At 42.6% G+C, this 26,355-nt stretch overlaps 1 protein-coding gene across 3 annotated transcripts in view; it reads left to right on the forward strand.

The window, feature by feature from the left end:
* wdr44 (WD repeat domain 44) overlaps nt 1-26,355 on the forward strand; it is a 52,617-nt gene that overhangs the window by 11,787 nt on the left and 14,475 nt on the right. For 2 of the 3 annotated variants that reach the window (XM_062963915.1, XM_003226709.4), the window contains 12 exons: nt 7,097-7,171; nt 9,589-10,222; nt 12,851-12,978; nt 14,735-14,830; nt 17,792-17,928; nt 18,272-18,355; nt 19,721-19,827; nt 22,146-22,297; nt 23,817-23,955; nt 24,050-24,114; nt 24,859-24,972; nt 25,353-25,475. In XM_062963915.1, coding sequence (XP_062819985.1) covers nt 7,097-7,171; nt 9,589-10,222; nt 12,851-12,978; nt 14,735-14,830; nt 17,792-17,928; nt 18,272-18,355; nt 19,721-19,827; nt 22,146-22,297; nt 23,817-23,955; nt 24,050-24,114; nt 24,859-24,972; nt 25,353-25,475 — 1,854 coding nt within the window. The remainder of the gene's footprint in view (nt 1-7,096; nt 7,172-9,588; nt 10,223-12,850; nt 12,979-14,734; nt 14,831-17,791; nt 17,929-18,271; nt 18,356-19,720; nt 19,828-22,145; nt 22,298-23,816; nt 23,956-24,049; nt 24,115-24,858; nt 24,973-25,352; nt 25,476-26,355) is intronic. The other variant, XM_062963916.1, reaches the window with a different exon arrangement.

A 26,355-nucleotide genomic window follows, 5' to 3' on the forward strand; every position in this document is an offset into this window, starting at 1 on the left:
TGATCTACTCACATTTGCATGTTTTTGAACTGCTAGGTTGGCAGAAGCTGGAGCTAACAGCGGGCGCTCACTCCACCCCGAGTAAATTCGTAAATACAGTCATTACAACATAACATGACTGCGTATTGAACTACTTTTTCTGCCAAATTTGTGGTATAACCTGATGTTTTGGTGCTTAATTAGTAAAATCATAACCTGTCACGACCCAGGCTGCAGAGCACCAATAACCATACACAGAGGCCAGAATCTATCTAATATCTTTATTAAGGAAATATATAAAGTTAATAAAAACAAGTATAGGAAATAGTCCAGAAGTAGACCTTTCAGGAAAGGTCAAAATTAGTCCAAAAAAGCAATGTCCAATATGAAATATTAAGGTCCAAAGTTGTAATCCAATAACCGAAACACTCACTTGCCAAGCAAGTGAGGGGAGATGACAAGGTCCTTTAGTCCATGAACTTGAGCAAGGCTAGGAAATAACTTGATTCTTGGCACACAAAGCTTGATTCAAGGCAACAAGGAAACGAGGAGCAAGAACAAGATCCGTGGTAATTACTTGGCGAGGTCCGGGAAACAAGGCAAGATCCGGGGAGAAAACGAGGCTGAGAACGAAGGCTTGGAACAGGAACAAAGGCTTGAGAGCAGGAGTAGCTGTCCACACACGCTGCTCCGGTAGCTGACGAATTGACTCCGCAAGATTCCTTCGGGAGCAAGGAACCTAAATAGGCCTCGTTTTCCCACCAGAGAACACTTCTCTGGGGAATCAGAAACGAAAGTCAATCTCTGTGTCCAGATGTATGACTCCCTAAAATTTCTCATGGCAGCAGGCTTAATCATCTGAATGCTTTGCTGCAATTCTCAAACTCCTGCGATTAGCTTGTTGCACTCCTTTTTGCTGGAGATAATAATTACGGCGCGAAAAAGGGGGAGAACTCGACTCAGGGCTTGTTTGGCAGATTTCTGGAAGACAAGCCTCCTGCAGGTGCAAAGGCTCAATTTCTGGCTGGGATAGTTCCTTTTCTGGCTGAAATGGTGGAAAACCCAAGTTTTCCTCTTCATCATTCACAACAGCACTAGGAACGGGACTACATGGCCCATGAGTCATCACACTATCCCCCTCCTCAAGCCCCCTCTCAAACTGGGACTCTCTCCCCGAGGCCCGAGGCCGCGGCTTGGCGGGATAGGTCAGATGGAAGCGGCGGGTTAAATCGGGGGCATGGACTGTGGAAGCGTCTTCCCAAGAACGTTCCTCGGGGCCAAAACCCACCCAGTCAATGAGATATTGTAGGCGGCGGCGGTGAAAGCGAGAATCCAAAATGTCCTGAACCTCGAATTCCTCCTCCCCATCCACCAAAACAGGAGTGGGGGCCGGCCGGTCTGCATCAGGGCGCACACCTTCCGCCGGAAGGAGCAGAGAGCGATGAAACACTGGATGAATGCGCATAGAGCGCGGAAGTTGGAGTTTGAAAGTCACGGGGTTAAGTTGCGCCACCACTGGGTAGGGCCCAATGAAACGGGCATCTAATTTCCGGCAAGGGCGATGGGAGGGCAAAAAGCGAGTGGACAGAAGAACCCGGTCTCCTACCTTGATTTCGGGGCCCGGCTGGCGATGTTTGTCAGCGTGGCGTTTATAGTCCTCCTTGGCTTGGTCCAGTTGCTGGAGCAAAAGTTGTTGCACCGCTGTGAGTTCCTGCAGCCAGTCCTCTGCTGCGGGAACTTCTGAGGTTTCAATGACAGGAGGAAAGAAACGTGGATGGAAGCCGTAGTTTGCAAAGAACGGGGTTTCTTTAGTTGAAGCCTGGACCCCATTGTTGTAGGCAAACTCTGACAGCGGTAACAGGGAAACCCAATTGTCCTGCTGGTAGTTCACATAACAGCGAAGGTATTGTTCCAAAGTGGCATTGGTGCGCTCAGTTTGCCCATCCGTTTGGGGATGGTGAGCCGAAGATAAACGAGAGTCTATGCCCAATAGTTTTTGTAGTGCTTTCCAGAACCGAGAGGTGAATTGGGACCCACGGTCTGTGACCAAACTCTTGGGCAATCCATGTAATCTGAAAACATGTTGAAGGAATAGATCTGCAGTCTCTTTGGCCGTGGGAAGGCCATCACAGGGAATGAAATGGGCTAACTTGGTAAAAAGGTCCACCACCACTAGGATCGTGGTGAATCCGCAGGAAGGTGGTAGATCAGTGATAAAATCCGCAGAGATTATTTCCCATGGGTGGGATGGGGTAGGGAGGGGATGCAGAAGCCCTGAGGGTCTTTCCCTTCTTGTCTTGGAGCGCTGGCATACTGGGCAGGTGTTGACATATTTCTCCACATCCTTGCGGATCTTGGGCCACCAGAAGTCTCTTAGGATCAAATGCATGGTTTTGAATAGTCCGAAATGCCCTGCTGGCTTGCAGTCATGACACAGACGAAGTGCTTTTTCCCTGCCCGGTCCTGGGGGGATGTAAACATGATTTCTATAGCAAAGTAGCCCATCCTTGAGCGAAAAGGGAAAACGTAGCCCTTGGCGAAGTTGGTCTTGTGCCCAAGCATCTGCTTGCTGACTAGCCCTGATTTCCTGAGCACAAAGGGGGCCTGGAGTAGAGGGAGTTGATTCAATGGGAGTGGATTTGGTGTTTCCCACTGTGAGCGTGGCAAAGTTCTCGGGTTGTAGCAGCTGGGACTCAAAGGTCTCCTTGCGCCCTGCAGCGTATTCCGGTTTCCGTGACAGGGCATCTGCTTGCTTGGTCTGGGCTGGGGTTACATAATGAATTTGGAAGTTAAAATGTTCAAAGAATAAAGCCCAGCGTTGTTGCCTCTGATTTAGCTTGCGGGCAGTTCTTAGATGCTCTAGATTCCGATGATCAGTATGGACTTCAATGGGATATTTGGCCCCTTCTAACCAATGTCTCCAAGTTTCAAAGGCTGCCTTTATGGCCAAAAGTTCTTTTTCCCAAATAGTGTAATTTCTCTCTGGTGCAGTCAATTGACGGGAATAAAAGGCACAAGGATGGAGATGATCTCCCACTGGTTGTAGGAGTACAGCCCCAATCGCCACATCGGAGGCGTCCGCCTGCACGACAAAAGGGGTTTCAGGATCTGGATGCTGAAGGATTGGCTGGGACGTGAATAATTTCTTTAGTTGCTGGAACCCTTTCTCTGCTTGATCTGTCCAGCGGAAAGGCTGTTTCCCACGGATGCAGCTGGTGATTGGGTCAGACCAGCGGGCAAAGTCTGGAATGAACTTGCGGTAGTAGTTCGCGAACCCCAAGAATCGTTGCACCTCTTTCTTGTTGGTTGGCGCCCGCCATTCCAATACTGCTGTGACCTTTGCCGGGTCCATGGTGAGCCCTAGTGGCGAGACACGATATCCCAGGAAATCTACCTCTTGTAGATCAAAAGCGCATTTTTCCAACTTGGCATAAAGTCCGTGGTCCCGCAATCGTTGTAACACCATTCTGACGTGATTCTCATGTTCTGATTGTGATCTAGAAAACACCAAAAAATCGTCCAGGTAGATAATCAGGAACCGATCTAGATAATCCTGAAAGATATCGTTGACAAAATGCTGGAACGTTGCGGGAGCTCCACATAAACCGAAATTCATAACCAGGGTTTCGAATAAACCGAATTTTGTCTGGAAGGCAGTCTTCCACTCGTCCCCTTCCCTGATGCGAACTAGATTATAAGCTCCTCGAAGATCCAGTTTGGTGTAAACTTTAGCCCCTCGAAGCCGGTCTAAGAGGTCTGAGATCAAAGGCAGGGGATACCGGTTTCGTTTAGTGATATTGTTCAATGCTCTATAGTCCACCACCAAGCGTAGGTCCCCTGACTTCTTTTTCACAAACATCACTGGGGAAGCGGCTGGGGATTGAGAGGGTCTGATAAACCCCTTGCGGAGGTTTGTCTCTAAGAACTCCCTGAGAGCTTCTTGCTCTGGTTCAGTCAGGGAGTAGAGGTGTCCTCGCGGAATCGGGGCCCCCTCCACCAAGTCAATGGCACAGTCATAAGGTCTATGTGGGGGTAGTCTCTCGGCTTCTTTTTCATTGAATACATCCCAATATTCTGAGTACTTCTTGGGCAAGGTGATGATGGGTTCAGCGTCTGTGGCATGGCATACCTTGGCTACAAGGCAATGGTTTTGGCAATATTTTGAAGCAAACTGCAGTTCTCTGTTGGACCAGGAGATGCTTGGGTCGTGGAGTGTCAGCCATGGAATTCCCAAAATCACAGGGAAGTGGGGAACCTCGGTAACAAAGAAGGAAATCTCTTCCATGTGTTCCCTTATCCACATTCTGGTGGGTTCCGACCACTGGCTTACTGGACCTGTCTTGAGGGGGCGGCCATCGATGGCTTGCACCACACGGGCGTTCTTGAAGTCGTGATATTGTAATCCCAGAGAGTCGGCATACTCTCTGTCGATGAAGTTGTTTGTGGCTCCTGAGTCTATCATGGCATGGACCATGACGGGTCCTTTTTTTACTGACCACAAGGTGACCACTAGAAGAAATAGGACCCCGGTTGGCGGCTCTTGAGTGGGTTTTTTGACCGGGTTGGCGAGCCTCTCTACGCCCGGTCGCTGGCTTCCCCCGCCGGCTGTGCGCCAGCCGCCTCAGACGTCTTCGTCTCCGTGGAGGACGCCGCCGCCAGACGAGCGGCGGGCTTCCCTTTGGCTGGACACTCTCTGGCAAAGTGGCCCCCGTTTCCGCAGTACCAACAGAGATTTAGGCGTTGGCGACGGGCCTTCTCAGCGGCATCTAATCTGGGACGCACATTGCCCAACTGCATCGGCACCTCCTCGCTTCCTCTGGGGTATGGGGCTGGTGGCGGGGGTCTCCACACTGGGCGCGGCTGGACGCCGGTGGGAGCGGGAGGTCTCGCTCCGGTCCTACCGCTCTGGCCTCGGATCCATTGTCTTCTGTTGGCAATCATGACTTCAGCTCGTAAACATTGATCAATGAGTGCTTCAAGAGAGTGTGGAGGATCCACCTTGGAGATTTCCTCCAGCATCTCGATGTTGAGACCCTCCCGAAATTGTCCTCTGAGGGCTATATCGTTCCATCCGGTGTTATGGGCCAGCACTCGGAACTCGGCTATGTACTGGGACATGGGTCTGTCCCCTTGGGAGAGGCGCCGGAGTTTGTGGCCGGCTGCCTCCAAATTGTCCTCAATCCCCCAAGTCGCCTTAATGTGATCCAAGAATTGTTGCGCTGATCTTAGATGTGGGGAGTCTTGGTCGAACAGTGCCATCGCCCAGTTGGCCGCTGGCCCGTCTAGGAGACTGTAGATCCACGCCACCTTGATGTCTTCTTGGGGAAACTCGGCATTACGGGCCTCTAGATAAGCCTGGCATTGGCGACGGAAAACATGAACCTTAGAAGCTTCTCCAGTAAACTTGGTTGGCAGCGCCAGGGCCGGGAGACGGATTCCGCGTTCCTTCAATCCCCTTATTTCTCCCTCCTGCGCATTGAGCTTATCACGGATGCGGTCCACTTCATCCTTGTCGATGGTGTAACTGAGTGGTTGGGCCCCCGGTCCGGCTCCGGTAGACATTCTGGCCTAGGTTAATTGGTGCTTAGGGTGGCGGAGTCAAACTGTCACGACCCAGGCTGCAGAGCACCAATAACCATACACAGAGGCCAGAATCTATCTAATATCTTTATTAAGGAAATATATAAAGTTAATAAAAACAAGTATAGGAAATAGTCCAGAAGTAGACCTTTCAGAAAAGGTCAAAATTAGTCCAAAAAAGCAATGTCCAATATGAAATATTAAGGTCCAAAGTTGTAATCCAATAACCGAAACACTCACTTGCCAAGCAAGTGAGGGGAGATGACAAGGTCCTTTAGTCCATGAACTTGAGCAAGGCTAGGAAATAACTTGATTCTTGGCACACAAAGCTTGATTCAAGGCAACAAGGAAACGAGGAGCAAGAACAAGATCCGTGGTAATTACTTGGCGAGGTCCGGGAAACAAGGCAAGATCCGGGGAGAAAACGAGGCTGAGAACGAAGGCTTGGAACAGGAACAAAGGCTTGAGAGCAGGAGTAGCTGTCCACACACGCTGCTCCGGTAGCTGACGAATTGACTCCGCAAGATTCCTTCGGGAGCAAGGAACCTAAATAGGCCTCGTTTTCCCACCAGAGAACACTTCTCTGGGGAATCAGAAACGAAAGTCAATCTCTGTGTCCAGATGTATGACTCCCTAAAATTTCTCATGGCAGCAGGCTTAATCATCTGAATGCTTTGCTGCAATTCTCAAACTCCTGCGATTAGCTTGTTGCACTCCTTTTTGCTGGAGATAATAATTACGGCGCGAAAAAGGGGGAGAACTCGACTCAGGGCTTGTTTGGCAGATTTCTGGAAGACAAGCCTCCTGCAGGTGCAAAGGCTCAATTTCTGGCTGGGATAGTTCCTTTTCTGGCTGAAATGGTGGAAAACCCAAGTTTTCCTCTTCATCATTCACAACAGCACTAGGAACGGGACTACATGGCCCATGAGTCATCACATAACCTAATTTGATGTTTAATAGGCTTTTCCTTAATGCCTCCTTATTATCCAACATATTCTCTTATCCAACATTCTGCCTGCCCGTTTATGTTGGATAAGTGAGACTACTGTATATATAAAAAAGTACTTTCAATTCTAAGGCGCAATTCATTTTTTAGAGAGGTTTTATTTGGGGGAGAAGGCAGTGCATCTTAAAATCAGAAATGCAGTATTCAAGGCACTTCCCACCTGGTCAAAGGTGGGAAATCAAACTGGGAATGAAATGCAAAGTAACGTGATTTTGACCTGGCAAAAATATTGGTTGGCGAAAGAGGTGCAGAACTGGAAAGGGACAGATTCTTGTCCATATGAAGCTGTGGCTTTTCCTCCAGTCCTGATCATTGTGGATTGGGTAGTCTATTGGGCCCATTGACGCCAAATGCCATGTCTGATTGGGTTGATGGGAGCTGCAGGCCAGACCTTGTATAGCATTGGGGAATATGTGGCCTGCAAGCTATAGAATCCCCTCAAAGCCCCACAGCTGCGCTGTTTCCTTTCTGTTGCTTTGTGACTAGTTTTTAATTTATGCCTTTTGAAAGAGGTTTACTTATTATTTCTAGGAGCTGCCCAGTGGTCCACAAACAGCAGAGAGTGAGGCGGCAACGCCAGAGGTGAAGCAAGATGACCCTAAAGAGGTGTGTAATACGCATTGCGGAAAATCCTTGAGCTTGGGTTTTAAACGCAAAAAGCCCTCTCACATTTTGGGTGGATTCTTCATCATCACGCATAAGCTATTGTATGGTGCAGCTTCCCAGTACGGATGCACAAAGAAATCTGTGAGAGATATTTTCCCCAAAACCGTGGCAGTATATCTGAAAGCATAAATTAGCTTCCAGTTCTGGGAGTTGTAGCTTGGCGAGACCCCAACTCTCTTAGACAAAGAAGGTTAAAGACATTGTGAAATCATGACTCCACGACACTGAGCCATGGCAGTTAAAGTGGTGTCAAACTGTATTAACTCTATAGTGTAGTTGAACATTTAAGCTCTGGAAAAAAAGCCAGCTCTATCTTCAAGATGGCATCTTTTGAAATATTTAAATATTTATTTATTTATTTTTAAATATAAATCTTTATTAGAAGTTTCCATATATATGATAAAATAGCATTGGGGAAAATAAAGAATAAAAAGAGAAAAATAGGGGTAAAAGTGAGGGGGCAGATAGAGGGAAGACAGGGATGGAGGAAAAGAAAAAGAAGAAATAAAATAAAATAAAAATAAAAAAAGAAAAAAAATTAATTAAAATAGGACTTCCAGGTCATCCGGTGGGGTTGGTCTTCTGCTCATACTTCTTTCTCCTTCTTCATCCAATCTTTTTCCTTTTGTGTGTGTGTATATCTAAATGTATGACCTCTTTTTTATTCGTTTTTCCTTTCTCCTTCTTATTTATGTAGTTCTCCACTTGTTGCCAATTTGTTTCTTTTCTTGGTTTTCCCTGTTGTTTAGACATTAAAAAGGTTAATCTGTCCATATTTTTTATTTCTAAAATTTTATTTAGCCAATCTGTTTTATTAGGAATTTCTTTTTGTCTCCAAAATCTCCCATATATAATTCTAGCTGCCGTTGTTAAATATGTTATTATCTTTTCTTCATTTGAACCTGGGGGGAAGTTTGAAATGTCTAATAGGTATATTTCAGGTGTTTTGTTAAACTTTTTATCCAAAATGATTTGTGTACTCTCATGGATTTTTGTCCAGAATTCTTTTGCTCTTTTACATGTCCACCAAATGTGGAAGTATGAACCCTCTTCCTCTCTACATTTCCAGCATTTTGAACTCATACTTTTGTTTATTAGTCCTAATCTTTTTGGTGTTATATGCCATCTGTAGAACATCTTCGTCCAGTTTTCCTTTAAGTCATATGAATATGTAAATTTTAATTTCCTACCCCAGCATGCCTCCCATTCTTCCAATTGTATCGATCTCCCAATATTTGTCGCCCATTTAATCATGCAATCTTTAATTATTTCAGTTTCCGTATCCCATTCCAGTAGTATTTTATATATTTTCGATATTGTTTTTCTTTCTGTATTAAAGATTCTATCCCATCTGTTATTATTTTCCATAAAACCCATAGTTTTGTCTTTTTTAAAGAGTTCCTTAAGTTGGCCATACTGTAGCCATGATATGTTTGGATACTTTATTTTTATCTCTTGTTGTGTTTTTAATATATGCTCTGAATCCTGTTTCTTTATTAGTTCCTCATATTTTGGCCAACTTGACCATCCCAATATTTATTTATTTACTACATTTATATCCCGCTCTTCTCACCCTAAAGGGGACTCAGAGCGGCTTACAAATCAAATGTACATGCAATATATTATTAGCATAGCACAATATAAGCATTAAATTACAATATTGTACTATATCATTATACGGTAATATTAATAATATTACCTTCTATATATATAAAAGAGTGATGAAATCCTGGCGACCGACAAAACAACAAAACTAAACACCGCACAACCTCAAAAATTGACAGCACAACCCCTCATTCATGCCTCTAGGTTGATACAACAAAAAGAAAAGAAAAATAAAGTCCTAATTAGAGGGAGAGGAATAATTGTTTTTATCCAATTGCTGCTAGTTAGAAGGCTAAGCTCTGCCTACTTGGTCTCCTAGCAACCCACTCAACCCAGGGGACAGGCAAAGTTAGGCCTCTTCCACACTGCCTATAAAATACAGACACCACCAGACAATGCCACAGCAACGCGTGGCCGGGCACAGCTAGTTTAATATATAATATATAATTAATATTACTATATTGTAGTATTATTAGTATTACATTATAATATTATTTTCAAATATGGCTTTCCTGTCATCCCTAGAGATTCTCTTTTCCAGGCTCTAACTCCCAGCTCCCCCAGAGGGATTCATAGTTTCCAGACCTTTGACCGTTTTGTCAGCCCCTCACTGGACACCTTCCAGATTGTGTCTACATTAAATTTTTACCCTTTCTCCCAAAATTGGGAAAGTCGAGAAGTGGGTTTGATCTCCTTCACCGTAGTCTTCTGTGTTGACTTGCAGTCTGTTAACATACCTTTTTCCCACTCAGATAATTGACACCATCATAGAAGAAAGCCAGAAAGTGAACCCGCTCGAGGACGACCCTTTGGCCGTACCTGGACAGGAGCCGACGGACCCATCTTCGCAGGCGAATCTGTGGATTTCCGGAGCCGACCTTCTCCAGAATATCCCCGAACTGTTGGTTGCCGAAGCCACATTGCCAGAGGACCGGGAAGCACCTTTGAGTGAAGCCCCCGTCGAGGACGAGACGGAGCCAGGGACAGCCTTGCCACCTCTTGTAAGTGATACACCGGAGTATGAAGAAGGCTCCGAGGTTCCAACAGAAATTTCAGGCGAGGCCCGTGGGCCAAAGGCGGATGGAGACGATGAGGCAGAAGGGCACCCAGTGGACATTTTGGCCTCAACAGAGCTCTCTCCCATCAAGGACCTCTCTGCTGGTGATGATTATGAGGAGGAGGAGGTACCGCCCAGCAAACCCCCGCGGCAACTGAGCATGGAGCCCGACATTGTGGCCAGCACGAAGAAGACCCTCCCAGCCAGGCCCCCTCCTCCAGCTGGCGGCCCACCCCCCAGGCCCCCGCCCCCCTCTCGGCCGGCCCCACCGCCCAGAAAGAAGAAAAGCGAGCTGGAGATCGAGACCCAGACGAGCCCCGGGCTGGAAGGCAAGTTGCTTTTCACCAGCATGTCCTATTATATTGTCACTTCTATAGAGTATTGGAAATAGCTGCACCCAATCTCTGGGCAGATATCCCTTTGGAAATAAATGGCAATCATAAACTTATTGAAAAAGAAAAAATAGTGTCATATCCGTTTGGCTAATGTGAATGTCCATGAAAATGTGGAGACCACCTTTTGAAAATCACTAGTCAAGAAAAGCATGATCTTATTAGAAGTCAACCCTTTGAACAAGTGATATTCATGAGCATTCATGTAATGAACCATGTCTTTGAACTGCCAAGAAGGCGGGGCCAGGAAGACATTTTCTACCATGTCTTCTGTATCAATTTAATGATATAATAATATATAATACAGTAGAGTCTTACTTATCCAAGCTAAACGGGCTGGTAGAAGCTTGGATAAGCTAATATCTTGGATTATAAGGACGGATTGAGGAAAAGCCTACTAAACATCAAATTAGGTTATGGTTTTACAAATTAAGCACCAAAACATCATGTTATACAACAAATTTGACAGAAAAAGTAGTTCAATACGCAGTAATGTTATGTTGTAATTACTGTATTTACGAATTTAGCACCAAAATATCACGATATATTGAAAACATTGACTACAAAAATGGCTTGGATTATCCAGAAGCTTGGATAAGCGAGGCTTGGATACGTGAGACTCTACTGTAATATTATACTATACTAATATTATAATGAGGAGCCCCGGTGGCGCAGTGTGTTAAAGCACTGAGCTGCTGAACTTGCAGATGGAAAGGTCCCAGGTTCAAATCCCAGGAGCGGAGTGAGCGTCCACTGTTGCTCCAGCTTCTGCCAACCTAGCAGTTCGAAACATGCCAATGTGAGTAGATCAATAGGTACCGCTCTGGCGGGAAGGTAACGGCACTCCATGCAGTCATGCTGGCCACATGACCTTGGAGGTGTCTACGGACAACGCCGGTTCTTCGGCTTAGAAATGGAGATGAGCACCAACCCCCAGAGTCAGACATGACTGGACTTAACGTCAGGGGAAACCTTTACATTTACCTTTTAATAGTATAATATATTGTATATACATGTAATATTAATAATAATATTATGATATAGTACAATGTAATAATAATTATAATTCACTATTATAATTGTATATTTATATTACATGCAATATTACTAATAATATTGCAATATAGTCATATAATATAATATATTGTATATATATATATACTTGTAAACCGCCCTGAATCCCCTTCGGGATGAGAAGGGTGGGATATAAATGTCGCTATTAAATAATAATAATAATAATTAATAATACATGCCACTACAAACATATATTTGGTTAGCAGGAGATGGTTGTTTCTTTGCAGTTGAAATTGCAGTTGCCCAAAAGATATACATGTTTAGACTCAGGACTCCCATTTTGCATTCTGTCTGCTTTATGTCTCAGTGGAGGCGGATACATGTTTGCATCACACCTCAGTGGGGGTGGATACATGTTGCTGTTAGGACTTCAGTAGAGAAGTATGACTTCCCAAAGAAAAGCTAAGTATTCCACTGCAAAACACGATTGATGTTAAGATGCCTCTTTATTACATTTCATTTCAACAGCAATAAAAAGACATAAGATACTCCTGCAATTCTAGGGCGCACCCCTTTTTTAGAAGTGTTTATGTAGGAAAAAAATACAGGATAAAAAATACTAGGTAAAGGTAAAGGTTTCCCCTGAAGTTAAGTCCAGTCGTGACCGACTCTGGGGGTTGGTGCTCCTCTCAATTTCTAGGCCAAAGAGCCGGCGTTGTCCATAGACACCTCCAAGGTCATGTGGCCAGGATGGCTGCATGGAACGCCGTTACCTTCCCGCCGGAGCGATACCTATTGATCTACTCACATTGGCATGTTTTCAAATTGCTATGTTGGCAGGAGCTGGGGCTAACAGCAGGCGCTCATTCCGCTCCCAGGATTTATAACACTATGTAACGAAATTTGAAACATTTCTGTTCCTGGTTTGAAACTGTTTAATTTTGCGATCCTTACTTTGAAAATAGTAGTTCTACTACAGAAACATTGTATTTTGTGGCTGCAACAAACTACAGTAGAGTCCCGCTTATCCAAGCTTCTGGATTATCCAAACCATTTTTGTAGTCAATGTTTTCAATATATTGTGATATTTTGGTGCTCAATTCATAAATACAGTCATTACAACATAACATTACTGCGTACTGAACTACTTTTTCTGTCAAATTTGTTGTAAAACGTGATGTTTTGGTGCTTAATTTGTAAAAATCATAACCTAATTTGATGTTTAATAGGCTTTTCCTTAATCCCTCCTTATTATCCAAGATATTCGCTTATCCAAGCTTTTGCCGGCCCGTTTATGTTGGATAAGTGAGACTCTACTGTAGTAGTTCTACTACAGAAACATTGTATTTTGTGGCTGCCACAAACTATATTGAATTGTTTGAGACTCAGTGAGGTACTCATTGAAAAACTAGAACACAAAGTGCTGCTAGATGTCCCTCCCACAGAGATAGACCCAATTAGGAAATGACATTAATAACCTAGGAACAAAAATATGTTACACAGTGCAATGGAAGAAATACTGTATGATGTAATTTCTTTTTTCCTCCCCAGTTTCGAGGGAGGCCTTTCCCGGGGGCCTCTTGAGCCCTCATGCCTCTGTGGACTCCATGGCCAAAGACTCGCAGCCTTCCTTGGACCTGGCCAGCGCCACAAGCGGAGACAAAATCGTCACTGCCCAGGTGAGGAAATGCCGGGGTTTCCCACGGAGGCCCCCAATGTCTTGTAAGGGCTCTTACATCTTGTAAGCCCAGAAAGTAAACAGGGAGGGGCTGACTTTAAAGATGCCTTCAGAGGAGGTTTGGCATTGCCTTTCTCTGGGGTTGAGAGAGTGGGACTTGCTCAAGGCCACCCGTTTCTGTGGTGGAAGAGGGATTTGAATTCTAGTTTCCTGGAATCTCCGGTGGCTCAGTGTGTTAAAGCACTGAGCTGCTGAACTTGCAGACCGAAAGGTCCCAGGTTCAAATCCCGGGAGCGGAGTGAGCGCCCGCTGTTAGCTCCAGCTTCTGCCAACCTAGCAGTTCGAAAACATGCAAATGTGAGTAGATCAATAGGTACCGCTCCGGCGGGGAGGTAACGGCGTTCCATGCCGTCATGCCGGCCACATGACCTTGGAGGTGTCTACGGACAATGCCGGCTCTTCGGCTTAGAAATGGAGATGAGCACCAACCCCCAGAGTTGGACTTAACGTCAGGGGAAACTTTTACCTTTAACTTCCTGGAGTCACACTCCATAGGATTTGAACCACTACATCTCCCTTGAGAAAGGTTTACCGCAGAGGTACTTCAGACTGTTGGGAGGGCGAACTGTAATAATTTGTTGTATTTGTTTGCCTTTGAGTCGTTTCAGGCTCAGGGCGACCCTAAGGGAAGCAGCCTTATAGAGTTTCCTTGTCCGGACTTACTCGAAGGGGGTTTGCCTTTGTCTTCCCTAAAGTCACCCAATGGGTTCAGACCCACAGTCTGAGGTTCAAATCACGCTTTATTGGAGTAGAGAGGATACTTCCGTTCCAGAGGGAGATAGAGGGAGGAATTGAAAGGAAAGGAGAGTTAAGGAGCAAGAAGTGGTGATGAAGAGTCTCTACTATACAGTGAAGGCTGGATAATTATGCTTATGTTTTTATTCTTCTGTATTGTTGTGTATTGGCATCGAATTCTGCCAATTTTGTAAGCCGCCCTGAGTCCCTTTGGGTGAGAAGGGCGGGATAGAAATGATGGAAATAAATAAATAAATGCCCTTGATGGGCCAGATTTGGACTGTGGGCCATAGTTTTGAGGATCCCAGTTTAGTATCACTTGGAGATTACTACTTTACCCCATTAAATATCAAACTGCTTTAAATGGGTTTAATATTCTAGTGCTTTTAGGTCAATAGAAGATTTGGTATGTTTCTCAAACTCGCCACAGGTCTGTCCTCTATTATATCATTGTCTAAATATTTACTTCTAATTCATTTTTATCCAGAAACTGATCTTTTTATCATATTTTGCAGTTTGAGACTCTTAATATTAACAAATATTTCTAAAAAGGTTTGACCTGCACACATGAAGTCTAAACCATTGGTATTACTGATCCTATTCAGTCATTTTACACCATTACAGGAAAATCTAACTACAGGACTTCTCTAGAGACCAAAAATTAAATAGATGTCAGCATTATCTACATATAGGTATCACAAAAAACAATTTTATTCAATTTTTGAATATATGCTCCTTTGTGTTTACTCAGCAGTCAACCCCACTGTGTTCCCTGCAGCCACTCATCTCTCGCAAATGGCTCTAGAGTTGCCTTTGTCTTTGCCTGGCGGTCGTATCTGCAAGGCTCCCCATTGCGTGTTTCGTGGGCCGTGACCCAGTTTTCAGCACCGGGTTGTTAATGAAATAGTAATGGTCCCCTTTCCTTGTTCTACGCTGAAGCAAGTGAATGTCTGTCATTGCAGGAGAATGGGAAGCCCGCGGATGGACAGACAGTCACCAGTGAAGTGGTTGGTCCTCAGAGGCCCAGGTCGAACTCCGGACGAGAGCTGACCGACGAGGTAGCCTTGCGGGGAATTGGAAGCTGTGGCTCTTGTTTCATCCTTGTCTGTATAACATCTTGGTGGGCCAGGTTTGGGGGAAGTGTGTGCTAGGCATCAAAAGCAGTGAAAGCTGCATTTCGCCAAGTCAGAACCTTGACGCTCTTCTACAGGCACAAACCTTTCTTATAAAGAAAGGCACTCCAGCCATGTGTGTGTTTATTTCATTTTCTCCTTTCTGGACCTTATTTGAATGTGTGTGGAATCATGAATTGGTATATAAATGATCATAATAACACTAAAAGCTATGACCCGCACACTATATGTAGCCTAGAAACCCTGATTGTGCCATCCCAGAGCCCCTTTCCAGTCTGAACTGAGTGATATTGATGATGGTGATGATGATAATAATAATAATACTAAATTCCTCTTAGGCCAGAAGTTGAAATAGTATTATTCATACGCTATACGTAGCCTCCGGACTCCTATTTTGATACCTCAAATCCCCTTCCAATCTGAACTGAGAGTGAAAATGGTCGTAATAGTATTAGAATAGTAGTAGTAGTAGTAGTAGTAGTATTAGTGGTAGTAGTAATCCCCTTAGATCAGAAATTGAAAAGCATGACACTCTATGTAGCCCCTAAACGCTGATTTTGCCACTCCAAAACCCCTTCCAGTCTGAACTGAGAGTGAGAAATTGTGATGATGGTGATGATGATGATGATGATAATAATAATAATAATAATAATAATAATAATAATAATAATAATAATAATAATAATAATAAATACATCACACAGTCCTAGACACTTGGAAAGTGTCCGACGTGTGATCCAATTCAACAGCCAGCAGAGTGTCTGCTGTGGACTCATCTTGTTGTGTTTCAAATAATAATAATAAATGTTATTTGTTACCCACCTCTCCTCATGGTTCGAGGTGGGGCACAACACAGTGAAATATATCACCATAAAATACATACAATCAAATGCATAGATTAAAACATTGTACAGTATTTAATTTGAAAGTAATGGGTCTTCTCTGGAAACATCACAATTGTCAATTGGTTGAGACTCGAGATATTCATTGAAAAACGAGAGCAAAATGTGCTGCAGGATGTCCCTCCTGCAGAAATAAACCTTTTCCATGTTTTTATGATAAAACCAATTAGAAAATGACATTTATAACTCAGAACAAAAACTGTGTTACATAGTGTTACAATGTGATAGACTGAAATGCAATATTTATTTATTTATTTGCGACATTTATATCCCACCCTTCTCATCCCGAAGGGGACTCAGGGCAGTTTACAAGTATATATACATACAACATATTATATTATACGACTATATTGCAATATTATTAGTAATATTGCATGTAATATAAATATACAATTATAATAGTGAATTATAATTATTATTACATCGTATTACATCATAATATTATTAATATTACATGTATATACAATATATTAGGAGCCCCGGTGGCGAAGTGTGTTAAAGCACTGAGCTGCTGAACTTACAGACCGAAAGGTGCCAGGTTCAAATACCAGGAGCGAAGTGAGCGCCTGCTGTTAGCTCCAGCTTCTGCCAACCTAGCAGGTCGAAAACATGCAAATGTGAGTAGATCCATAGGTACCGCTCCGGCGGGAAGGTAATGGCGCTCCATGCAGTCATGCCAGCCACATGACCTTGGAGATGTTTATGGACAACGCCGGCTCTTCGGCTTAGAAATGGAGATTAGGGGAAAACCTTTACCTTTACCCTAAAGATGACACTAGGTAGCAAAATCTGAAAATTGTTCTGTTCCTGGTTTGATAGTGTTTTTCTTGTTTAATTGTGCAGTACTTACTTTGCAAGTAATTGTTCTACTCTGGAAACATCACAATTGTGAATTGGTTGAGACTCGATGAGATATTCATTGAAAAACTAGAGCCAAATGTGCTGCAGAATATCCCTCCTGCAGAAATAATGTTTTTGCAGCTTGATAAACCTTTTCATGTTTTTAGAAAATGACATATAACTCATAATTAGAAAATGACATAATAACCCGGGAACAAAAACTGTGTTACATAGTGTTACTAGCTTTGCCCGGCCACGCGTTGCTGTGGCTTATGGGAATCCTTTGTTTGCCAGGTGGAATAGCAGTGAATAGCCTTGCAGTCTCAAAGCCTGGCCGTTTTCTGGAGTAGCTGGAGCTTTTTGTTGTATGAATGTAGAGGCGTGGATGAGGGGTTATGCTGCCAAGTTTAGTGTTTCTGGGATGCATAGTTTTGTTGTTTTGTCCTAGGCCGAAATTTCATTACCCTTTTATATATATACTAGCTGTGCCCGGCCACGCGTTGCTGTGGCGAAGTATGGTGGTATGGGCAATAAAGTATTGAGGAATTGGTGGTAGTTAAGGTAAGGGGTCCCCTGGGCTGAGTGGGTTGCTAGGAGACCAAGTGAGCGGAGCTTAGCTTTCTAACTGGCAGCAATTGGATAAAAACAATTATTCCTCTCCCTCTAATTAGGACTTTATTTTTCTTTTCTTTTTGTTGTATCAACCTAGAGGCAAGGATGAGGGGTTGTGCTGTCAATTTTTGAGGTTGTGGGGTGTTTACTTTTGTTGTTTTGTCCGCTGCCATGATGCCATCACTCTTTTATATTATATAGATATAGATATAGATATTGGAACTTTATTTTTCTTTTCTTTTTGTTGTATGAACGTAGAGGCATGGATGAGGGGTTGTGCTGCCAAGTTTAGTGTTTCTGGGATGTGTAGTTTTGTTGAAATTTCATTACTCTTTTATATATATAATGTGATAGACTGAAATGCAATACCATCATAAGAGCCATTTTCCACTTGCCTTTTTGCTCATGTCCCATTTGTCTTCTGTGCTGGAGGATCCTTCTTCCTCCAGATTCCAAACTACAAAGGCTGGCCATGGAGCGCTTGTATTTTCTTGTGTCTGATTGGTATCGGTTGTCTTCCTTGGTCCCAAAGGAAATCCTGGCCAGCGTCATGATCAAGAACCTCGACACGGGAGAGGAGATTCCGCTGAGTTTGGCCGAGGAGAAGCTACCCACTGGCATCAACCCCCTGACACTGCACATCATGAGACGGACGAAGGAATACGTCAGGTAGGAAAGAGATATGAGAGCTAGGTTTAGGTATTTGAAAGGCTGTCCTAAGGAAAAGGGATTGGGCTTCCTTTCTGCTGCCCTGGAGACTCTGACTCAATGGAAGCCAAGCCACAGTATTCCAGGTGAGGTCTGACCAAATTGCAGGAAAGACGATTTCGCCTAAACACAAGAAAGGACTTTCCTGACTGTAAACAGAGCTTTTCAGCAGGGGAACCTTCTGCCTGGGAGTCTGGTGGATTTTTTAAAACATTGTCAGTTTGGATGGCTGAATCCATGCATCGCATTGACTATGGGATTTGATGCCTTAAGAATAACTTAATGCTGTCTTGCTTTCCCACAGCAATGAAGGGGCGCAGTCCGACGACGAAGACAAGTTGCAGTCACAGCAGAGCGACACGGATGGAGGGCGCTTGAAACAAAAGACGTAAGAAAGCCTACTGCTCTTGTTTTGTGTGCTTCTTGAGGGGAAAGCATCCATAGATTCGGTGGCAGAGCATCCTTATTTCAATCCCTATGACTTCCAAGCAGGATTGAAAGGAAAGGTACTTCTCTGGAAACCAGGAGAGTTGCTCCTTGATAGCATTCAGAGCATTGACCTCTGAGTCCCTTGAGGAGATAGGGTGGTATATAAATAAAGTATTATTATTATTATTATTATTATTATTATTTTATTATGACACAGCAAACAAGACAGATATGCTGGATTTCGTATCACAAAATCACAAGTCGAACACTTCCCAAGTGTCTAGGACTGTGATGTATTTTCGGATGATGCGTGCAGATCCCAATAGGGTGGCTTTTTGCAGTTGGCAGATCGTGATTTTGACAATGTCTATTGTTTCCAAATGCCGGCTGAGATCTTTTGGCATGGCACCTAATGTGCTGTTATTATTATTATTATTATTATTATTATTATTATTATTATTATTATTATTATTATTATTTGAAACACAACAAGATGAGTCCACAGCAGACACTCTGCTGGCTGTTGTATTGGATCATACGTCGGACACTTCCCAAGTGTCTAGGACAGTGGGATGTATCAGCAAATAATGTGTGCAGATCTCAGTAAGGTGGCCTTCTGCACTTGGCAAGTGGGGATTTTGTCAGTGCCGATTGTGTTTAAGTGCAGGATTGTTTTCAGGTACTGGCCAAGGCCTTTAGGCACTGCACCCAGTGTGCTGATCACCACTGGGACCACCTTGACTGGCTTGTGCCAGAGTCTTTGCAATTCGATCTTTAAATCCTCATATTGTGTCAGCTTTTCCAGTTGTTTCTCTTCAATCCTGCTGTCCCCTGGGATTGCAACATCAACAATCCATACTTTGTTTTTTAACACGATTGTGAGGCCAGGAGTATTGTGCTCCAAAACTCTTGTCTGTCTGAATTCGGAAGTCCCAAAGTAGTTTGACATATTCATTTTCTGTAACTTTTTCAGGCTTGTGATGATGATGATGATGATGATGATGATGATGATTAGCAGGAATCTCCAGAGGGGCCAGTAGAATAGCTCTACTCCTCCCTTCTCCATCTTCTTTCGCTCTTTTCCTCTCTCCTCTGGCTGCCTGCTTTCTATTTTTCCAGGACAGCAGGATATAAATATTTCAGGAAAACATAAAAGCAGGAAGGGAGGGAAAAAAATAAAGGTTGTCTCTGAATTGCAGCTGTTTCCTCGCAAGCCATGTGCGCTGTCTCTCTCGCGCAGGCAGAATGGGAGCTGTCAGGTGTCTCTTGCTCTCTGTTCTCTTTCAAAGGAAAGCTTTTTCCGCTTCTTCTCTCCCTTCCAAAGGACCCAGCTGAAAAAGTTCCTTGGTAAATCAGTCAAGAGGGCGAGGCACCTGGCTGAAGAGTACGGCGAGCGGGCAGTCAACAAAGTGAAGAGCGTCCGGGATGAAGGTTCGGAAACAGGGACCTATATTTGGGGAGGAACGTCCAGTGTGGCCATAGCCCTCCACATTCATAAGATTGCCTTTATTTATTTATAGTATTTATATTCCACCCTTCTCACCCCGAAGGGGACTCAGGGCGGATCACATTGTATACATATAAGGCAAACATTCAAAGCCATATACACATAGAACAAAGATAGAGACAGACGCAGAGGCAATTTAACCTTCTCCTGAGGGGATGTTCGATTCCAGCCACAGGGGGAGCACCTGCTTCATCATCCACTGCGACGGCACTTCCTCATTCCAATGGTGCCTGGATGATTTTTTTTTATGGAGTCGTAAATTAGTTAAATTAGCCTCCCCACTTTATAGTGGTACCTTGATTTCCTACTTGATAGATGCAACTATCTTTTGGGTTGTTAGGTCAGCAACAAGCAGGGGCTATTTTTATTTTTAATTGTCGTGCGCTCACCCACCACGGGCTGGCCTCGAACTCATGACCTCTTGGTCAGAGTGATTTATTGCAGCTGGCTGCTCACCAGCCTGTGCCACAGCCTGGCCCCTTTGCCTGATTGGATCATTCTGTCTAGAAATCTCTGGGTTCTGTGGTGCAATTCTGTGGTCAGACCTTTTCTCGGTTAGACCTAGAAATTCCTACAAAAAAGCATAAATTTTTACTCATTTTTGTTCCCACTTTCATAGCGGTCCTGTGCCTCTTGCCACAGTCACTGCGGAGGGTTCACTGTGTATCCCTTGGGAGTGTTTTTTGTTTCCTTGATTATTAACTTTCACAAATAATATAGTTAAATCAATAAACATCAAGGGAAATAATAAGAGCAGAAAGAAAAGAAATGTATACAGTCAACACCTTATATCCACTGATTCTGCAAAGGGGCTTTCCTGGTATCAAGGGCAGACAAACACAAAATAAGTCAAAACCATGTTTATTTATAAGGAAAACTAAAGTCTCCAGTCTTGCAAAGGTCTGGCCAAAAATAACAAGAATTGTAGCACACAGAGTAACAACGTACACAAGCCAAGGCCAAGAGTCCCGTTAATGTAAATAAGCCAAGTATATCAGGAGCAAAGACAAAAACTTAGCCAAAGTTACAGTCCAATAGTCACTTATCAGAGTTCTTTGAATAACATTCATGAATTCAAACTGAAGTCAGAGTTCCAGTCAAGCCAGATAGTCAGGAAATGCACTGTAAAGTCCTCAAGTCCATAAATCTGAGCCAGGAAGTTAGTCCAGAATTTAGCGCCAAAAATCCAGGATGCAACTGGGCCCAGAACAGAATTACGGGAACAGGGTCACGGTCCTGAATTCCAGACTAGGGGCAGCAGAGCCAAGATCCAGGACAAGAGGTCCAAAATACAGCATTATCTGCTACCAAAGAGCTATATCTTCCAGACCCGTTTTTAGCCAGTTTCTCAACTGCTGTTCATTTCATCCAGCCTTCCCAGATCATCCCTGAAGCATGTGATGCTTTCCTTAAATCATTATTTTCATCTTCTTCAATGTAAATGTGCTTAGGCAAAGGTAAAGGTTTCCCCTGAGGTTAAAGTCCAGTCGTGTCCGACTCTGGGGGTTGGTGCTCATCTCCATTTCTAAGCCAAAGAGCCGGCGTTGTCCATAGACACCTCCAAGGTCATCTGGCTGGCATGGATAAATGTGCTTATGTATCCTTTTAATAATAATAGAGTGAAATAATAAATGTAATAATAAATAGAGTAAAATAATAAATGTAATAATAATAATAGAGTAAAATAATAAATGTAAGAATACCAGTAATAATAGAGAAAAATAAATATACCATATATACTTGAGTATAAGCCAACCTGAATATAAGCCCACCAGGACCCTCACCCAAATATAAGCTGAGGTTTTTTTTTCAGTCCTAAAAACGGGCTGAAAAACTAGGCTTATACTCGAGTATATACAGTATATATTGTTTGAAACGCTTATGGGGGTTGGTTTAACCTCCAGTTTGATAGTAAAACTGAATTACCATGTCGCGAAAGGAGACGTTTCTCAAAAGCATGTCACCAACATGAAAAGTTAGGAAAGCTCTGCTTTAGGCTGTTGTCAGAGCAGTCGTGCCCATGGCACAGTGGTGGCATACAGGTGCCGCAAGCATCCCAAAAGCACTCTATAAAAGCACACCATTTATTTATTCATTGCCAATAGGTATCATGGCCTTTAGAGCCAATGTCGGGGGTGTCTTAGCTGCAGGTTGTGCTTCCAAGGCTCCAGAGAGTTTTGCTGCAGGTATGTGAAGAATCGACTCTGACCGTGGATCTGTTTCCACTTTTCCATTTGTTCAGTTTTCCACACCGACCAGGACGACCCCTCCTCGAGTGACGACGAAGGCATGCCCTACACACGACCGGTGAAATTCAAGGCAGCGCATGGCTTCAAGGGGCCCTACGACTTCGAGCAAATCAAAGTTGTCCAGGACCTCAGTGGGGAGCACATGGTTAGTGCCGCTTTCAAATATAATAATATACTGAGAATGTTTTCTGGAGCCATTATGGTGTGATTACTTGAGTGTTGAACTCTTATTGTTGATACAGGAAGTGTCATTTTTTTTTATATGAACCACCTTTCTTTCTGGGATGTCCCTGCTTTGTTTATAATGATATAATATAATTTATTATGATTATTATTAATAATAAAATAATATGTTTATGATGTTATTATAATGATTACCGTATATACTCGAGTATAAGATGACCCGAATATAAGCCGAGGCACCTAAATTTATCACAAAAAAACTGGGATAACTTATTGACTCGAATATAAGCCGAGGGTGGGAAATGCAACAGCTACGGGTAAATTTCAAAATAAAAATAGATACCAATAAAATTTCATTAATCGAGGCATCAGTAGGTTAAATATTTTTGAATTTTTACCGTATTTCAAAGAAAAACAATAAACTAGCTCTATAAGTGGAAAAGTAGGGGCAACAAAAACAATATGGTATCAACAATAAAATAATAATAATAATAATAATAATAATTATAATAATAATAATAATAAAAAACTTCATTTGGATCCCACCCTATCTCCTCAAGGGGACTCAGACTGGCTTCCAACATAGTAACGGGCAAACATTCAATGCTTATATAAACAATGAAGAGCTAGATATAGATCTATAATTATAGATACTAATTTCACATATGCATTTCCCCCTGAAACGTTTGCAGATCCCCTCTGTGTGTGTGTGCATTTCCCCTACAATATTTGCAAGCCACATATATATATATATATATATATATATATATATATATATATATATATATTCTCATATCTATCTAGACATGTCTATATATATTTGTGTGTTCATTTCCCCCTGTAATATTTGCAAGCCCTATATATAGGTAGGTAAGAATATATTCATATCTATCCAGACATCCCTCTTTATATAGATATTTGCAGAGACTTGCAAACATATGAGGGTAAATTCATATATAAAAATAATGTATATGTATGGCTACAGATACACAGGTACATGGATCTATATGTATAAAGGATTTGCAAAGACCTGCAAACATATGAGAGGAAATTCATGTATAAAATTAATGTATATAGATAGATACACATATAAAGGTACATAGAGATGGCAAAAGCTTGCAAGGGGTTAATGCCTATATATCTGTAGGAGAGTAACAAATATTTCAGGGGAAAATGCTTTCATAAGATTAATGAATATATATTTTTCTTTTTCCTGACCTGCAAGGGTATCTTTGTCTTTTCAAAACATTCCCTTGATTAAGAGTGAGGGAAGCTTTGCAAAAGAAAGGTTGGCAGAACCACTGATAAGGGAGGAGAAGAGAGAAATAGATCACATATTGCAAGCAATAGCCTGCAGGTTCCGTTGCCAGCCTTGACCCGATTATAAGCCGGGGGAGGATTTTTCAGCTCATAAATAAAGGCTGAAAAACTCAGCTTATCTTCAAGTATATACGGTATATAGTAATGTAATATATTTACAGGGTGCTGTGTGGACCATGAAGTTCTCTCATTGCGGCCGGCTGTTGGCCTCAGCGGGGCAGGACAACGTGGTGCGGATCTGGGTGCTGAAGAACGCTTTCGACTACTTCAACAACATGCGGATGAAGTACAACACGGAAGGTACCTCTGCTAGCCCTACTTGGGCACACTAGAAGGAGCCTTTCTTCCTGAAGAACTTCTTTTTATGTTGCTTTTCCCATTTGTAATCTTTCAGGTCGGGTGTCCCCCTCCCCGTCCCAAGAGAGTCTGAATTCCTCCAAGTCGGACAATGATATGGGGGTGAGTTGGATCCCACAAACCTACAGAACATGTCTTTTTCATAACTTGAAGACTGCCTGTATTCATATACTGAGCCCTCTTGGGTCCCATCTTGGAATAAAGCTGGGATTTAAATTAAATTAGTGAATGAGAAATGGGCTTGGAAGCAACAATCTGGAGACAGAAATAAATTAATCTTCCTCTTGGCCCATGGGTCATGAACGCAACTCCCTTAGCATTTAAATGCAAGAAGTAATTAAATGCTCTCTGCATACTTTTCCAAGAAAGGGGACAATTACTTTTTCACTATCTTATTTAAATATTTAATAATTGGGCCAGCAAGAACGTGCAGTGAAAGTCATCTTTTTTTTAAATAAGACACAAGTCTTGTTATCGGTGCAACTCTGGTTTTGCAGCTCCATTTTTATTTTCGTCAAAGCTGTTTGTTTCTCGGTTAAAATTCAGGACTATAAACTTAGATTCAGATGGGAAATCTCCCCATCGGCTCTGAGCTATGCTCAAAACTGTCCAGGGATACTAGTATGATATTTCAGTGCATGAGATCAAAAAGGTTAACTTATTTATTTGGATGGCATTTTGCTTCTCCTGGCTGGATTCGGGAGCAAAATATTATTTGCCAAAGGAGATAATGCGTTTACAAATCATATAAGTTAGTTTATCACCACCCAATTCTGTTCTTTGTGGATTTCAAAGGACATTCGTTTCCTGCCCCATCTCATCATTTTCGTATGTATTTCTTCTCAGGTGTGCAGCGGGACAGATGAGGACCCTGACGACAAAAACACACCGTTTCGCCAGCGGCCCTTTTGCAAATACAAAGGGCACACGGCAGACCTCCTGGATTTGTCCTGGTCGAAAGTGAGTTGTTGTTGTGCTTTCATATCATGTCTGGCTTAAGGTAAAGGTTTTCCCCTGACAGCACGACTCTGAGAGTTGGTGTTCATCTCCATTTCCAAGCAGAAGAGCCGGTGTTGTCCGTAGACACCTCCAAGGTCATGTGGCCTGCATGACTGCATGGAGCGCCATTGCCTTCCCACCGGAGTAGTACATATTGATCTACTCACATTTGCATGTTTCGAACTGCTAGGTTGGCAGAACCACTGACAAAAAAAAGTTTTTGCAATTTTATAAACGTTTTCCATGATTTTATGATAGAATCGGTTAGGAAATGGCATTTATAAACCAGGAACAAAAATTGTGTTACATAGTGTAATCTGTGCCGTTTCTTTCCCCTCCAGAACTATTTCTTGCTCTCCTCTTCCATGGACAAGACGGTCAGGCTCTGGCACATCTCCCGGAGGGAGTGCCTCTGCTGCTTCCAGCACATCGACTTTGTCACCGCCATCGCATTCCATCCCAGGGTAAATAAGGAAGACGCTCCCTCCTTCTCTATATGTGGGATCGACCTGGTTTTTGACCTACTTTTCACTATTAAATATGGATAGAATGGGAGACACGTTCAAGGAAAGGGGAATTGTGACGATGGTGCAAATGGTACTAACAGCTGAATATGCACTTTCGGTGAATGAACAGCCAAACCCTTGGATCTTGGTCTTTTGCGGACCTCAGAGTACAGAAAAACTGGTTTTTACTTCTGTATATACTCGAGTATAAGCTGACCCGAATATAAGCCAAGACACCTAATATTACCACAAAAAAACTGGGAAAACATTGATTCCAGTATAAGCCGAGATACCAATAAAATTACATTAATTGAGGCATCAGTAGTTTACATGTTTTTGAATCTTTACATCAAACTGTAATTTAAGATATGACTGTTCAACTCTGATTAAATCATTATTTTCATCTTCTTCGATGTAAATATGCTTATGTATCCTTTTAATAATAATAGAGTGAAATAATAAATGTTGTAATAATAATAATAAATGCAGTAAAATAATAAATGTAATAATAAATAGAGTAAAAAAATAAATGTATTATTAATAATAATAAAAATAGAGTAAAATAAATGTAAAAGTAACAACAATAATAGAGTAAAATAATAAATGTAGTAATAATAATTAATAGAGTAAAATAATAAATGTAACAATACCAATAATAGAGAAAAATAATAAATGTAGTAATAATAATTAATAGAGTAAAAGAATAAATGTAACAATACCAATAATAATAGAGAAAAATAATAAATATACCATATATACTTGAGTATAAGCCGACCTGAATATAAGCCCACCAGGACCCTCACCCGAGTATAAGCCGAGGAGGGGTTTTTTCAGTCCT

This window comes from Anolis carolinensis, unplaced genomic scaffold, assembly GCF_035594765.1.
Source record: "Anolis carolinensis isolate JA03-04 unplaced genomic scaffold, rAnoCar3.1.pri scaffold_12, whole genome shotgun sequence".
NCBI lineage: Eukaryota > Metazoa > Chordata > Lepidosauria > Squamata > Dactyloidae > Anolis > Anolis carolinensis.